General features: G+C 38.2%; 1 protein-coding gene across 1 annotated transcript; it reads left to right on the plus strand.

The window, feature by feature from the left end:
• Window positions 1–613: 613 nt before the first annotated feature.
• Window positions 614–18,295, plus strand: LOC114475974 (forkhead box protein O1-A-like; the record flags this gene model as incomplete). Its single annotated transcript, XM_028467203.1, is given in 5 exon segments — window positions 614–893; window positions 896–984; window positions 986–1,144; window positions 13,311–13,502; window positions 14,076–18,295. Coding segments are annotated over 5 exon segments (1,758 nt in total), but the record flags the coding sequence as incomplete, so codon positions are not given.
• Between the last annotated feature and the right edge of the window lie 315 nt (window positions 18,296–18,610).

Genomic DNA, 18,610 nt, shown 5'->3' on the forward strand with positions numbered 1-18,610 from the left:
GTTGGTAACCAAAATCTCACATGAAATATAATAAGTTATGTGGAACTAAATTATGCTACAGCTGTGTTTTATAATATTTAAATTGAACAGGTAAAAAATAAAGATAAAAACAACTAAGAAATATAAATAAACAAATAAATACATGTTTGGTTCTCTGACTGTTTAGTTTCAGTTGTGTGCTTTATTGTGCATTTATAACTCTATTTTTCTCCATTTTTAACGTGTGTTTGTTGTGACAGGGGTTTAAAATAAATACACATTTTCTTTGTTAGTGTAGTTTGGTTGGTTTGCTTTTTTGTGCATTTATACATGTATTTGTACAGTTTTAACGTTGTGTGTGTGTGTGTGTGGTGTGTGTGTGTGTGTGTGTGTGTGTGTGTGTGTGTGTGTGTGTGTGTGTGTGTGTGTGTGTGTGTGTGTGTTTGTGTGAGTTTTAGGACTGTTTTTTATTGAAGTGGGCGGGTTTTCCTGTCGGTTTGTCAGTCAGATTCTGGCAACCCTGTGGTAGTTTAAAAGTGTGTGAGCGGCAGAGTTCAGGTTAAATCCTCCTATGATCTCTGCTGTTACAGTTACTGTAGAAACTGTCATCTATGCAGGGCGTGGGAACATCTGACTCTATGTGACAGTGTGTGTGTGTGTTAAGTGTAAAGTGTGTGTGTGTGTGTGTGTGTGTGACCCAGCATGGCTCAGGCACAGCCGGTTAGAAATAGACCCGGACTTTGAGCCGGTCCCCCGGCCCCGCTCCTGCACGTGGCCCCTGCGGGGCCCGGAGCCGGTGGACCCCCCCGGATCAGACACCTCCTCCCCGGCCCCTTCGGTGCAGCCTGAGTCCGGATCCAGCGGAGAGTTCATCAGCCTGGGTCTGCTGGAGGAGGACCGTGAGAACCAGACCTGTTCTCTCCTCCATCCTCCTCATCCTCAGAGCCTCCAGCAGCCCCCGGGGCCACAGCGGGGCCCCAGAGGAAGAGCAGCTCGTCCCGGAGGAAACGCGTGGGGGAACCTGTCCTATGCAGACCTGATCACTAAAGCCATAGAGAGTTCCTCTGAACACAGACTCACCCTGGCCCAGATCTACGACTGGATGGTCCACACGGTGCCTTACTTCCAGGATAAAGGAGACAGCAACAGCTCAGCAGGATGGAAGGTACCCCACCCTCTCACTAGGGCTGGACAGCGGTTTGGACCAACATTTATATCCCGATATTTTATTAGGTCCTCACTTCTTCTTGTGTACACTAGTTAAAATCACTTCTCCTTTGTTATTCGTGCTGAATGTTGTAGTTATAATCTATGGATGTGGACACATCAACGCTGAGAGCCCCATTTTTGAATTGGGGCTCGGGTCCCACCCCTCATTTCCAGTAATTTCTAAATTTATGGGAACATAGTCGTGTGATATATCGTTTCAAAGCTACTTCAATGTAAATTACGATTATTCCTCGAACAATTTGATTACGGGCCTGAATCACCGTACCACGTTTGTCCGACGAGAACATTTTGCTCAGAATTCTGTGAAAAAACATCTATAAATCATAATGATGTAATGAATAAGTGATAACACACTTTTTAAAGAATTGCATTTTGTAAATAAGTGGAAAGAAACAGTATTTAGTGTTTACATTTACTTTATTTTATAATTTACAGTCATTTCCTGCATGATGTGGAATCAAGACTGACTTTACTGCATGTTTTCATCAAAATCCTTTCTATCATAATTCTTTGTGTTTTTTGGTGTCATTTTGCGTATTGTTGGTATTATTTAATTTATTTTCTCTCAGTGTGTGTTTTTGATGTTGTTTCTCTGTTATTTTTCTATATTTTGTAGTGATTTTGTGTATTTTTCTCTCATTTATTGGTGTTTTGTGTGTTGCTAGTAATAGTATATTTCTCTCTTAGTCTCTTCTTGGTGTCATTTTACTGTATGTATTTTGTTGTTGTATGTTATTTTTTTTATCTAGTAATTTTTTTTCTCTTATTTTGTGTGTTTTTGTTGTTGTGTTGATGGTAATTTTTAGTATGATTATAATTTTGAACTAAAAGTAAACATTATAAAACTCCATATTTTTAATGCTTTCATTTGTTCATTTTCCACTCTCTCTCTCTCTCTCTCTCTCTCTAGTACCCCCTGTAGTGTCATCATGTACCCATAGGGGTACACGTACCCCCATTGAGAAACACTGGTTTAGATGAAGGCAATCCCTCTATGGAGCTTTAATATTCTGAGAAATAGTGAAAGCAGCGACTTCTAAAATGTGTATTTTAATTAAAAATAAGCTATGAAATAACAATATATCCATATTATAGACGATAGTCATTTTATTTACAACCAAAATAATCTCGACATATCTTAACTCTCCATATATTGCCCTGTTTCCTGCAAAGAGGATGAAAATCTGAAGAATGATCCTACCTCCATCAGGGGTTCTCAACCTTGGGGTTTGGACCCCATTTGTGGTCGCGAGACACTGGGAGGGGGTCGCCATGTCCCTTAGGAAACTAAGAATATTTTTTAACAACTTGAGTCTGTTTTTGCCTATTTTCATCACTTTTTCTTGCCACATTTTTGCTCCTTTTAATGTATTTTTGCTACATTTCTCCCATTTCTGACACTTCTACATCAAATTTCATCATCTTTTCTGCACATTTTTTACACTTTCCAGACATGTTCAGCACTTATAAACCCTTTCCACCACTTTTCCACCTAATGTCACATATATTAAACCATTACTGTCACTTTTAACCTCTTTTCATCATATTTTATGATATTTGTTGCCAATTTAACCACATTCATGATTTGTCATGTCCATTATTTGCCAGTTTAAACTCCACATCCCACAATGCAGTGCACCAAACTTTACCAACAATGCCAATCAGCGAGTGTTTACAGTGGAGCTCAAAACGAACTTTAGAGAAGAAATTTCTTTTTTTTCTGTCCAGAAAATGAATTGATCCCTGAGACCTAGAATGTGTGTTTATCTGGTAAAAATGATCAGTTTTAATACATAATATAATATAATTTAAAAGGTGTTAAACTTGATTATTTTGTGAGCAACAGCAAAGGAAAATAAATCCTAATCGTCGCTCCCACTGCTCTAAGTTGGGATTTTTAATTATTCTTTGCAGCCTTTTCCGGGATAACCTCTGCATTCTTAACAGACGTCATCTCATGGTAGTCAGGAAATGCCTGTGGGAGACCTCCATCAGATCCCTATTGTTCAACATTCCTATTTTAAAAAGCTTCATCCCAGGTGTAGCTTCTGCTGCTAAATCAAAACATTTTCCCTCTGATTCACACACGCAAACCTAAAGCACTTTGTTTTTACTAATGTGGCCTAAAATGTTTAAATTATCTTTGTCCAACAAACACATTATTATGAACCATATTCATTTAATTACCTTTTAAAAATGGGACTACTTTACAGTTTTAGAGCCTGTGTTCCTCCATCTTGAAATCATGTGACTGATGATGTCACAGGGCCCCACTGCCTGTAAACATCCATTGTTTTCTATTGGAGTGAAACATTCAACCTGATTTTTACATCATTTAGAAGTTTTTTAAATCAAAATAACAACTTTCGGTTGATCTAAATCAGTGATTCTCAACTGGTGGGTCGGGACCCAAAAGTGGGTCGTGGACCTGTACTGGGCGGGTCACGGACAGCTGGTCAAAAATAAATTAATACTTAATGTCTCTCATGTTGGACTTGTCTTTTATTTTGAAAGAAACTTTTCTTTTGACAGGCATGCTGTGAAATGCATGTTACACAGGAAAATATATAGATGTATGTTTTAAAAAAAGATTATATACGTGTGTTTTCAACAGCTAATTGAGAAAAAATTAATTTGTGGTTGAATTCTTTAAAAAAAAAAAGGGTCACAATTTAATGACCGTGGGAAAATGTGAGACCAGTTGAGAATCACTGCTTTAAATAATCAATAAAAGTTAAAGATGTCGATGTAAACTCTTTTGTTTACAGAAAGAGGATAAAAAACTGTTGTAACCTGAGAAACATCTGTGACCACAGGGGGCGACAGTTCCAAATCTGAGGTTTGGTAGTAGACAAAGAAGCAGAGAAGAAGAGCTCAGTGCGCTAACACGCTCTGGTAGCTGAAGTTAGCGAGTAAATCAGACTGTTGAAGGACTTCTATCCTCAGGGTTTGTGCGCCCCCTGCAGTCGTAGATTATTTTTCAGTTCACAATTGTTTTTATCTTCTTTCTGTAAACAAAATAGGCGTACATCGACATCTTTAACTGTTCCTGGTTATTCAGATCAACCAAAAGCTGCTAAATAATCTAAAAAGCTACTAAATGATGTAAAAAGCTACTAAATGATCTAATAATCAGGCTGAATGTTTCACTCCAATAGAAAACAATGGGATGTTTACAGGCAGTGGGGCCGTGTGACATCATCAATCACATGATTTCAAGATGGAGGAATACAGGCTCTAAAACTGTAAAGTAGTTCTATTTTTAAAAGGTAATTAAATGAATATGGTTCATAATAATGTGTTTTATTAGACATAGATCTACTAATAAGTACATTTAGAAGATTTTAGGACACATTAGTAAAAACAAAAGAGGATCACTTTAAAGATTGTGCGAGATGAGCTCTTGGTGTCCCCCTCTTTGACAATAACAGGAGGCCACACAATGTGTGTGTGTGTGTGTGTGTGTGTGTGTGTGTGTGTGTGTGTGTGTGTGTGTGTGTGTGTGTGTGTGTGTGTGTGTGTGTGTGTGTGTGTGGAATATGAGGAACAACGTCAGAACATCCTCCATTCCTCATTCCTGAGTCGTGCTTTCATATCTGTGAGTTTCCTCAGCGGATGCAGTTGCTCGGAGAAAGGGATCGCTGCTCTTCATCCCCTCACTTCCTCTTCCTCCTCCTCCTCTCTCTTTGAGCGTTAGCTGAACATGTTAGCAAAGCTTCGCTCACATGGCGAGTAATTACACGTCATCAATCATCAGAATGTTTTCCAACACATGAATTTGCATCAGTGTTGGGGTCAATTACATTTTAAAGTTACAATTACGTGTTCAATTATCCATCTTCAATTACAACTCAGTTGCAATTATGTTGACCTGCATTATTTCCAATTACCATTAATATTACAATTATAATTTTTCCCCTGAAAGTCAATTACAATTAATTACAATTACTGAGCCTTTAATAAATAAGCCAATGAAACATGACCTTTTTCTTGTTAGCTTTCTGTTAGCATCTCTAATGCTAACGGGTCAGTTATTATCAATATACAGCTTCCTAATCAATGAAAATATTGGTATTAATGTTTTTAATGTGGGCGTCTGAGCCTTTTTTTCTGTCAGTATAGCCATTAATTCATATTTAAAAATGATAAAATAACAGAACTAACAGGTAGCGGGAAAGGTTGACGTATGTGTAAGACATAGAACTGTAACATGTTCCACGGGTTTGCGTTTAATGAAATTATAAATGACAGTTCTTGTATGATTCCCATGTCAGTTATCTGGACTGAAAATAGACAAAATGACAACAAAAATACACAAACGTAACTCTCCGCGTGTGTTAGCTTTCTGTTAGCATCTCTAATGCTAACAGGTCAGTTTTGAATCAGCTGTAAAATACACAAAATATTATAATAAAATATTATCTATCATGCAATTTGTTTCTCATCTCTTTGATTACCTTGTTAGGCTTCCTAATCAATAAAAATATTAGTTTTAATGTGGGTGTATATAAATAAATATATATATATATACATATATAAATAAATATATATACCCCTAGATTATTATTATTTTTTTAAATGGTAAAATGATCCTAAAGAGAACTGACATGAAATCGTAATATTTTAATAATTATTTGTAAGCCGTAGAACTGTAACGTGGTTTAATTAAGTTGTACGTTTTTTATAGAATGTTCATGCAAATTACAACTACAAGGTCAATTATCCGAACTCAATTGCAATTCAATTAGGATTACAACAGCAACATGTTTTTTTCAATTACAATAGCAATTTCTATTATGTCATAATTGCTATTACAACTCTGACGTTCCTAAAGGCCCGCATGTCCGCCTGTCCATGGAACTGCAGTGTCTAAAGGTTATTTTTACACCTTCCTGTTAAAAAAACAACCCCCCCCCAACACTGAACCGTGATGCATTTCCTGCCAAGCCGATGGAAAACATTGCCATGTGTTAACATCCACACCCTGAAAAACACTGAGGTCAGCCCTGGAAAAAGGGGAGGAGCTTCTACGGATCACCAAGTTCTCTGTGACGTCCCTTTTTTTATTCCATTTCACTCTTTAGGTGAAACACTTTGGCCTTTATGTGCACGTTTGGATCCTTTGGACACGAGCGTGACTTAGTGACAGAGAGAGAAAAGCTGGATGTCAGCGTGGTTTGAACATCCAGATCAGATATTGATTATTTTAATTCTGTTTGTCCCTCAAAATGACTCAAAAAACACACAAAACGACAACAAGCGCACACCAAATGAGAGAAAATTACAGAAAAATGACTGCAAAAATCCCAAAAAGCACATTTCAACAACAAAGTTACATAAAGTGACAGAAAAATAACACAAAACGACAACAAAAATACACAAAAATTGACCAAACTAGAGTTACTGAGAAAAGACACGGCACCAGAAATACACAAAATGACAGAAAAATACACAGCACAACAACAAGTGCACACAAAATGAGAGAAAAGTACACAAAATGACTTCAGAAAGACACAAAATTAATCAAAATCCACTGGGGATGTAACGATGAATCGTATGGCAGTTAAAAATCGATTCATAGGTATCACGATTGACATCGATACTTTGAAAATTGAATCGCATATATATTTATCCCTTCTCTTGTCCAGCAGTGTACGCGGCGGGCAGAATCTGCTACTACTTTTTTTCTGGTCGCCTTCTACTCTTAAACATGTTCATAAGTGATTCCTTACCCCTTTAGCACCGAAAGAATATTTGTAATATTACGTGAATATCTGTAAAAGTCACGTTTTTCTATTAGCTCTGTCTGCTAGCATAGCATCTCTTCTTCGCTGCTAGAATAACCAACCGACCACTGGGTTACTAGCGCCCTCTGCTGATCCAAACAAATATCTGACGTGAACTTAGTATCATGAATCGAATCGTATCGGGAGTTGAGTGAATCGTTACATCCCTAAAATCCACACATTACAACAAAAATACACAAAGTCCATGGCTCCAAATACATATGGTAACAAAAATGGGCATAATTAGAAATACTCAGAAAAGACATGACTACAAAAATACACAAGATAGAAAAATACAGAAAATGACTCCAAAAACACTCCAAATGTCATTAGAAACACAAAACAAAAATAAGCGCACAGAAAAGTACACCAAATGATGAGAAAAATCCATAAAATGAATCCAAAAAACAAACAAAAATACATAAAGTGACAAAAAATGTACAAAATGACTCCAAATACACAATATGAAACCAAAAATGAACAAAATTAAGAATTAATCAGAAAATACACGACTACAAATATGACATAAAATAGACAAAATGACTCCAAAAACACACAAAACAACATGGAAAAGAAGAAAAAAAAACACAAAAAAATGATCAAAACAGAAAACAAGTGCACACAAAATGACGGAAAATGTAGTAAATTTTTGCACAAATCTAACGTAACGTAAGGCGATGTGATGGGCTTCACCTTCTGAAATGAAATATCTACAAAACATGTTTTGGAACAATATTGTACATTTCCATCATATTTTTCACTGTAAAACATTAGCTTTAGCATGTGTAGCTAACGGCTGGACATCAAATCCAGCGTGATCTTGTTTCAGTTAATGTGTGCTGTGTATAAACATGAAATGAATGACAATAGTGAATATTATGCATGTTTGGTACAGTTTCAGGATGTTTATTAGCCTTTAAATCATCTGGTTAGGGAAAGAAAACAAAAGAGAAACGTATAAACGATAGAAATGTGAGGTTTAGAAACATTCTGGTGGTGAAAGATAAAAGTGAGTTCACTCTGTGCCGTTAGTGAAAACCAGGTCATATAAATGGTTTCTCAGCAGTAATTTGTGAAGTGGGTTTGAGGACACGGAACGAGCCTGAAAAGAAGTGACAGCATCAAAACGACACAAAGGAGGAAAAACCTGACTAAATACCATCCGTTAGACTTTGGATGGCAGGGCTGAAAAAGAGGGGCCTGCCCTGAACTTAAGGGGCCCCCATCCAAACCTTTGAGTAACGCCACGAAGAAAGGGAGGCGCCGTGAGGGGGCGGGGCCTCTCATCAGCTGAGGCTGTGTACAGTCTGCTGTGTGCACGTGTGAGTCCAAGGAATCCATGGCATGTGTGTGTGTGCATTGTCCTCCTTCCCTGCCTGCAGGGATAAATCAGGAACTACACACACACACACACACTGTGGCATTCAAAGAGCCGGGCCTCTCATCTATTATGCAAAATATATCAGAGAGAGGCAGAGCGGGTCAAAGAAATGTCCTGAAACAAAAGGAAGTCAAAAGAAATCCGTATCCATGGCAACGCAAAATATGACATGCTTTTAATGTGAAAAATCGTGTTTAACTTTACATGCTGGCGGGAAAGTTTGTTTTACGGGCACCGATAAACCAACATTTTATTAATAATGTCAAAACCGTTTCATGTAACACAATGATAATATATATAAAATATATGTAATAGGTTGTCTTTTTGTGTAGTTTTCTTACTAATTTAGTAATTTAGTGTGTTTTTATAGTGTATTTTTCTGTCATTTTTTGTAATTTTGTTGACATTTTGTGTGTATTTGGAGTGTTTTTGTGTGTTTCAGTGGCTCTTTTGTGTGTCTTTGTTGTCATCTTGTGCATTTTGTGTATTTTTCAGCAACTTTGCGTAGTTTTGTGTGTATTTGGAGTTGTTTTGTGTGTATTTGTTGTTACATTTGGTGCTTTTGCAGACAGTTTGTGCATTTTGTTGTGATATTGTGTATTTTTTTTCACCACTTTGTGTAGTTGGTGTGTATTTGTAGTGTTTTTGTGTGTTTTAATGGTTATTTTGGTGTCTTTTTTATATAATTTTGTTGTTTCGTTTTGTGCTTTTGTTGTAACCAACTTTTTTAATACTTATTTTGGGGATTAGTTTTGGGGGGGGTCACATGTCACATGACTTTGACAGATTTAAATGAATGTATTTTGTGCAGAGGGAGCAGTGCACAGGAAGTGGTTTAAACTCTCACTGTTTCACTGCAGAGATCTAAACTTTGTAGCATGAAGACATTTAAAAAATGTTTATTTACTGACAGCTAACTGTTAGCATTGTAGCATTACACAATAGAGCACGCAACACGCAATTCAGTAATCAAACAGTGATTTTATTTAATTTTTTTGTTGGTCAAATCAACACTGTGGCCTGTACTATTACCCAGAATGCAATGTTTTTCTTGTAATGCTGCAGTTGACCCTTTCTGTGATTATTGGCAGCGAGATGAGTGAACTTCCTTTCTTCACTGGTAATGTGAGACAAGGACAATTGCTTTTACGTAAATCCCCATTTTGTGCTTTTCAGAAAGACTTTTGGCAGCGACAACAAAAAAAACAATATTTTGATAACATTGTCGCACTCAATTATTTGACGTCAGACAAAAGAAAGGTTGCATAACTTTATCTTTCTTAACAAATACGTGTGTTAAACCCACAGCATCTGTTTTTCAGACCGGCCTCGTATGTGGAGGCTTCCAAATAAATCAAACATAGGCAACTGTTGGCTCGGGGGCCACATGCGGCCTCAAAGTGAACACACAAAATGACCCCAAAAATACTCACAATGGCAGAAAAAACACAAAAAGACAAAACGTTTTTTAAAAATGACTCCAAAAACACAAACAATGTGAAAATAATTAAAATGACTCCACAAACTTTGGAAATTATGGAAAAATATGCACAAAATCACTAACAAAATACACAAAAGGATATTAAAATACACAAAAATTACTCCAAGAATCCAAAACAACTACAGAAAATCTCAAAATGACTCCAAAAACACACAAAAGGACAACACAAATATTAAAAAATGACTCAAAAAACACAAAACAACATAAATGCACAAAATAATTTTAAAAACATACAAAATGACAGGAAAAAAAACCACAAAAGGACAACAGAAATATTAGAAAATAACTCTAAAACTACAAAAATGCATAAAATTACAACAAAAACCAAAAAGATGAACAAATATAAACACAATGACTCTACAAACATATAAAATCACAGAAAAATATGCAAAAAATGACTCAAAAAATACTCAAAAGGCCACAAAATAAACTCCAGCAACCCAAAATAATAATAGAAATGGACAAAATGACACCAAAAGCCTTTTCACATTTGAATGCGTTCATAAATAATCTGAATCAGCACATTAAAAAACACACAGTCACAGGATCACATTATTACTACTTAATCAGTTACATGTAGTAAAGGATGTTGAATAGGATTAATGTAAATGTGTGATATTTTCCCCAAACATGCATTTTCAGGTCATGTTGGACCTGATTTTTAAAATCAAGAAGGAAAATCAGAGGCTCTCCATCACGTGTGTCAAACTCATGGTCCGGGGGCCAAAGTTGGCACTTTGGAGCATCCATTTCGTCCCGTAGAAGAAAATAAAAATGACAGAGAAAACATGACAGTTTTCCTAGTTCTTATATCACATGAATGCAGTCATGCTTTAATGTTAAACTGTTGAAAAACTCAAAATTACTACAAAATCCTTAAATTCTCTTCAAATTACGACATATTATTTACCTTAAATAAATAGAAATTTGTAACAAAATGTATCTGTTGGGACTGATATCTGTCACTTAAGGCTTAGATATTGTCGGTTTCTTAAATATTTTGTCTTTTATGTATACGTAGAGGTGCAAACTAGGGACAAAAATGTAGTTTTTCTGCTTAAAACCTGTGGCTCACTTGAGATCAAACTGTTCCATATTTGGCCCCTGAACTAAAATGAGTTGGACCCCCTGGTCTAGTTTGTCATCCAGTGTAAACCAACATCTTTGTGCCTCAGTGTGGTATTATAATGCTTGTTGTGTCGCTGCTTTAAGTGTTCCATATGGATGGTTCTAATCTGTGCCTGGGAACAGCTCCAGCCAATAGATTTACAAATGAGCTTCAGTGCAGCTACAGGTGCACATGCACATGCACATGCACATGCACATGCACATGCACATGCACATGCTCTACAGTCACTGAATCGTGGGATCATTGCGATGCGTTAGTGAAAGACGTTTAGCGTTGAGGTCCTTTGTTCACTGTGGGCTGAGGTGAGCTCTGGATTATCCACAGGAGGCCCAGCCATGCAGGGCTAATCACAGGCGACACACATTAGCATACCAGCATCCATCCCATTGGCTGGGGCAGTAGTTCTCAACCTTCTTAGACCACCGGTACCCCCCAAAATAAAGGTCTTAGAGAGCAGGGACCCCCACTGTAGCTGAAGGTGGTTGAACACAGACATGAACATTGGAGACAGGACCATCTATAAGGGGGAATAAAGGGGAGAGATTTTTGGGGTCCATCCATAAAGTCAGTAAAATGATGGTCTATTGTTCTATGAATCTGTGATAACCACATTTATTTATTCATCTGAATAATATCCACTGTTATCCAGGAACGTTTATTATTATTATTATATTCATCTTAAAGATGGAAATCCTGGTTTTAATCACAAATAAAATTGTTTCAAAGTGACCAAAAGTGGTGAAATGGGATTTTAAACAACACTGAAATTGGTTTAAAAGTTACAAATTAGAGTGAACAAAAACAGAAAGTGGTAAAAAGAGTCCAAAGTGTCAATATTAGCTTCAACCTAATTTAAAAGTAGCAGAAATTGCAAAAGAGGAGCAATTAGTTTCAACTGGCAATTTGTGAATGTGGTTAATTTGACAAAAATGATCATGAAATATGGTAAAAATAGGTTAAAAGTGACAATAATGGGTCAACATATGTGACATTAGGTGGAAAAGTGGTGGAAATGGTTTATAAGTGCTGAACATGTCTTAAAAGTGGAAAAAATGTACAGAAAAGGCATTGAAATTGGTCAAATGGGAGTAATGTAGCAAAAATGTATTAAAAGGAGCAAAAATATGGCAATAAAAAGTGTTAAAACAGGATTAAATATGGAAAGTTTGGTGTAGTTGCAGAAAATTGTTCAAAAAATATTGTTAGTTTCTTGAAGGCATCTGGAGGTCCCCTCCCAGTGTCTCCCAACCCTAAGGTTGAGAACCCCTCAAAGTTTATGATGATGATGATGATGATGATGATGATGATGATGATGATGATACTCGTTTGCAGCTTCAGTCACAGAGAGAGGAAAGAGAGAATGTGAAAGAGATGAGTGTTTCTGACTCCACCTTAAAGTTTCCTCTCCTTCATCCTTCCTGTGCAGGATGTCCTCTGACAGGAAGTCTTATTTAAAGGCGGTGGTGGTGGTGGTGGGGGGGGGGCGTTGCTTTGCTGCACGCTGACAGAGGTGCACCCAACATTGACCCCAACACTGCCTGCAGAAGCTTCTTTATGTGTGTGTGTGTGTGTGTGTGTTTGCATCCCTCTGAACTCTGTGTCTACTGCCCCCCCCCAGTTACACCCTAATGTGTACACGCCTCAGCCCTCAAAATAAAAACCTCCACAAATTGTATTTCAAGAAGTTGGACTGAATGATTCCAAAAACTCAAAGTAACAACAAAACTGCACAAAATTACTCAAAACACATACAGAAGAAGAGCAAAAATGACAACAAAAAAACACAAAAAGACAACAAAAATGAACAAAATGACTCTACAAACAAAAATTGACAGAAAAATATGCACAAAACAAGAGACAAATACACAAAATGACAACAAAATACACAAAAAATGACTCTTAAAACCCATAACAATAATAGAAATGCACAAAATGACTCCAAAAGCATGGAAAAATACAGTAAATATACAAAACAACAACAAAACTACAAAGAGCAACAGAAGGATATTCTGAAATACTTGAAAAATCACACAAAACTACAACAAAAATGCACAAAATGACATAAACACAGACAATGTGACTTTAAAAACACAAAACAACAAGAAAGAGGCTATAAATGCTCAAACCAGCAATTAGAATAAACACACATATATACAGTATATACTGTATATATGGTTCTTTATAGTTATTGAAAGTCCTTTACATGAGGCCATTGTAGCCTGTGTCTGTGTCTCATAATCATTCGTTTTTCATTAGTAACATAAAAGCTATAATAATAATGATATTCTCTCCTTTTTCATTCAGAACTCCATCAGACACAACCTGTCGCTGCACAGTCGTTTTGTACGTATTCAAAACGAAGGAACAGGTAAAAGCTCGTGGTGGATGTTGAACCCTGACGGAGGAAAGAATGGAAAGTCTCCTCGACGCAGAGCGGCGTCCATGGACAACAGCAACAAGTTTGTCAAGAGCAGAGGACGAGCCGCCAAGAAGAAGGTACCACAGCACATGCAGATGATGCTAAATGCTAACTGCTAACTAAGGGTGTAAGAAAAAATACTATATTAAATAAATAAATGTTTAAATCTAAATGTTAAATGTTAACATGGTAACAAACGACACTTAATGACTTCATGACACCTTGTTCATGCTAATGTCAGGTGTTATGTCATCACAATGACAGCGTAATGTCAGAACAAATAATGGCCCATTCACACCAAACACATCCAAACATAGACAATATACGGTGGACGTGCTTCTAGGAGCGTCTAGAGGTCCCGCTATGCGTCCCGCGCCTCCTGTGCGGCGCATTTTGAAGCTTTACGCACGGCGGACGTTTTCCCGGGATGAAAAACACTCTCTGGATAATGTAGAGTAGATGAACGGCGTTTGGTTTGAATGCAGCATAAAGGTTTACCGAACTTTGTAGCTGATATCACGATATATCGCATTGTTTAGTATCGAGATATATCGTATTGTGACATGCAAATCTTGCATTGTATCATCAGATTCATGTCAACGCACAGCCCTACTGCTCCTAACTGACAATCATTTGTTTCCTGACCATAGATGACTCTTCAGGAGGCAGCAGATAAAGGATCATCAAGTCCTGGTTCCCAGTTCTCCAACTGGTTGGGACTGGGAAGCCCAAACTCCCACAGTAACGAAGACATGGAATCCTGGAGTTGTTTCAGAACTCGCACCAGCTCTGACGCTAGCACCCTTAGCGGTCACCGCTCACCTTTCTCCTCTGAGCAGGATGATGTGGTGGAGTCTGAAGGTCATGTGATGTACCCAGGAGGAGGTGTGGGGACCTTTCCCAGTCTGTCTGAAGTGACTGGGTCTGTGGGCCAGCGTCGCACCGACAACCCCGTCATGGAGAATCTTCTAGATAACCTCAACCTTCTGGGTTCAGACTCTTCACGTTCCCCTAAAGCTAACGGTCCGTACCGCTCCTCTGGGTTGGCGCGCGGCCCCCCTGACTACCATAAACTCATGTTGGGTCCAGTGAGGATGACCTTCATGGAGACCCTCCCCGAGACCAAGCCCAGCTACCCCCCTTATGTCCGCCCTCCTGGGTTCCTCAAAGAGCTGCTGAGTGCAGACGTGGTCCCACCCAGAGACGCGCTGGCGTCTGATCTGGGCAGAGGGAGGTGCCCTCCTCCCGTGTACCACCGCCTCCCCCCAGTAGGACGCCCTAATGCAGACCAGTGGACCACTTCTCCTCAGGGTCACTCAGGTCCTAATGTGGGTCCTCAGACCATCCAGAGCCAGGGTTCCATGGTTCCTATGACCAGACTGAGCAGTCCTCCCACCAGCTGTCTGAGGACGTGCACGCACACGCATCGTGCACGCTCTAATGACCTCTCAGCCAGCTACAGCTTCCAGGACTTCAGCCCTCACCACACACGCTCCCTCCATGCGGAGCGGCTCCCCAGCGACCTGGACAACGTCTACATCGAGAGGTTTGAGTGCGACCTGGAGTCGGTTCTTCACGACACGCTGATGGACGGAGGAGGACTGGACTTTAACTTTGACGCTGCAGCAGCTCCTCACGGGTTCCCCCAAAGGGTGAAGACCACCTCTCACAGCTGGGTGTCCAGTTAAACCACAACACATCACACCACCAAACCATCTACTGCCAAACACAGAATCAACCTCTGCACTATTTAGATTTAATATCCTACTTACAGTGCTTCATCTGTAAATCATCAGGCGTGTTGTTCCGTCAGTAGGAGAGAGACAAAAATGTCACGGAATACATTTTTTAAAGCGCCTTTTGCTAACGAAATGAGCCATTAATATGAACAAAAACAACCAATTAACCTAAATGTTTAATAAAAGAATGATGAATCAGTGTTAAAGAAGCACGGATAATCGGCCGTTACGGAGCATTCGTCTCTCACTCTGAGTGACGGCTGTTAAATCTGCCATGTTTCAGCGCTAAATCACCGCTACTTTAGCCACAAAGGACATTTAACGTTCAGAACGCAAAAACACACAAATACTACATTTTTACAAACATTTAACTCGCGACTGAAGCGACTAGATTACATTCAAAATCAATGTAAATGACGCGACTTGCGTGATTTGATAGTTGAAAAACAGCCTGCTACAGAGAGACGGCTGCAGCGGGAGGGCTGTACACTTCCTCCACTTACCGGGACAAAATGAAAGCGATTAACTGCTTGAATAAGCCAATACATTCTGGGTGAACTCATCCTTTAGTAACTCCATAAGTTGATCATTTAAACCGTAAAAGCGGCGCTGTCTGTGATAAGTTCTGTAAACGTACGGCTGGAGAAGAAGTGATCAGCCCCCTCGATGCAGCAGCCCTCTGAGCGCTCTTCCTCGCTCCGTTTCTACATTAAATTTTGTGTGTACAATGAAATTTCCAGTGATTTCAACTCAATAAAAGACACAGATGTACAAATATAATACTTACACATTTAATCAAAATACCTAAAAGCAAATGAGGTGCTGAAAAAAAAATTAAATTAGGCGCTGGATTCAATCAAATAAAAAAATCTGGGAGATGCTAGATCTTGCTCCAAATTAACCTATGCCTACTTAAAGCTGCAGTATGTAAGTTTTTTTTTTGGCGGAATTTGGTCAAAAAGTCATAATCACCTTTGAGCATATTGTGATCCAACAAGTTCTGATAGAATAGTGAACCTCTTCTTTTCTTAGCTTCATATTTAGGCTTTAGAAATCCTGGAGCACGACGCTAGGTTTCAGCCCATCAGATCTTTCTAGAAACAGTGCTGCATGAGCTGTTTTGGGCGTTACTATCGGCTGCTCGACTGAAGTCAGACGTGTTCACGTACCATTGATAGTAAAAGTGTAATAGCGGACGTTCCAGACACAACAGTTACACGGCAAAGCAAGAGGAAAAAGGAAGACCGACGTGGAGAAGCAACAGGAACAAACGTGGAACGGACTCTGCGGATGTCCCTCTGACTCGGTATGTGGGGCGGACTGCGCACGATCCGCTTTCAGTCTGTGCGTACGTTGAGTCATACCAGAGTCTCTAAAACACCAGAAAACTCTCCAATAACACAAGATGAAGTCCCTACATTTGTCACTAGTCTCTATGGAGAAAACAGTCACTAAGAGCTCCACAGTTTGGAGCGTTCACCAGGATACCAGTAAGGGACCATAGGTATCGAAACAGGGAGGAGAGGGTGGAGTGTTGTTGATTACACACAAGCCTACCTATTCTACGTACTGCAGCTTTAACTTCCTGATAATGATCACAACTTTCTGCAGGATGAATACATGAAAGACAACGATCTCTCACATTCTTTTGCTTCTGAACTTTTACAATAAGAGGGTAGTGAATCTCTTCTTCTCTTAGCTTTACATCTAGGCTTTAGAAATCCAGGAACATGACACTAGATTTCAGCCAATCAGAGATCTTTCTACTCCATGAGCTGTTTTGGGTGTTACTCCACAGTTGGAGCATTTACCAGAATATCGGTAAGGGACCAGAGGTTTAAAAACAGGGAGGGTCGGGTGAGTGTGATTGTTTCTATACAAGTCTCACAATTTTATATACTGCAGCTTTAAGGTGTAAATAAACTCCCTGCTATCTCCTGACCTGCCACTAAGGGAGGGAATTAAAAAAATGCTTTGATTATGAGCAGTTAAGACACGCCCACTCTGTACTATAAAATCGACAAAGAACAATCTATGCTATGCTAACTAGCTAATCAATACTCACTATATCTCTCTATTCACAATTCTCCCAGTCCAACCGACTCACCACAGATTGTAGAGTCCACAGGTGATAGTTTTTTTAAAGGGGCGGAGCTAACAGTGACGCACAATGGTCTAATGACATCACAGAATCTTGTTCTCAGCCAATAGCAAAGTTCTACTGTAATAGCCTGGTTTCAACCCATAGAGGGCAGTCACTCTGACATTTTAGATTAGATTAGATTAGATTAGATTAGATTAGATTAGATTAGATTAGATTAGATTATCTTTTATTTTATCTCACAGTGGAGAAATTCACACATTACAACACGAAGAGCAAGCAAACAAGAAAGCTAAATAAATACAAATACAGAAAGGAAAAACTATGGTAAAAATACAATAAATAATAAATAATAATAATAGATATTGGTCAAGCTAACAGTACATAAAGAAAAATATATATAAATAAGAGGTAAGTGGGGTTTTACAATGAGGACTGAGTAATATTGCACATAGTAAGGCTGTGGAGGAACATTATTATTTACAGATGACAAAAAAAAGCAAAAACAAAACACTTCAAGCTATGCTAATTGTACACCTAAATATGACAAATTGAAATACTTTGACTAAAATATTGAGCGTTGAACCAGCATCAATACATTATTTCATGCATACATTTGATTTCAATGGGAAAAAAGTCATTTTTGGGCTTTAGTTACTCTTTAAAATATATCTGCAGCAGATCTCACACTCAACTGTAAACAATAAGCAATGAATAGATAATATTTTAGATGAACACGATAGAGACAGTCTCATGTCTTATCAAAGTGACTGAAACATGCAAAAATTTCAAAGCACAGCTAAAAAAAAAAAGAACAGAAATTTCCTTCAAAACAGAAACTAAACTGTCAAAAAAAGCATTCTGTAATTCTCAGACTGAACTAATAAAGCATAAAAACACTGATTCAGTGAGTTTGGCTGTGAAAATAAAATAAAAACATCACATAATGAGATTTATCTCTGACTGAAAATTAAGAATGTTCCACGTCTCTGTTATTTCCTGTAACCATGACGACACATGAAAACTGATGTACAGAATATTTCCTTGAGTCGTACGTTGTATTTTGCTGATTGTTATTCATCACATAAAAGTGTGTATAATTCATTACTGATATGAAGAATACTTTTACCTCAAAAAACTTTACCTCTGAAGTGTTGAAGGGATTTTTCTACATTTTTTTTTATTTGCATCGTCTTCTTTCATTGATGCTACAATCATGTGTATGTGAATGTTTTTATATATATATATATGTTTAGAGGATTGTAGTTATTAGCTTTGTAACTTTGACGCATTATAAAATCTGTATCTGTGTGAAATGAAGCCTCTATGAATGTTATTACTCTCA

The sequence above is a fragment of the Gouania willdenowi genome, chromosome 14 (genome assembly GCF_900634775.1).
Source record: "Gouania willdenowi chromosome 14, fGouWil2.1, whole genome shotgun sequence".
Taxonomy (NCBI): Eukaryota; Metazoa; Chordata; class Actinopteri; order Blenniiformes; family Gobiesocidae; genus Gouania; species Gouania willdenowi.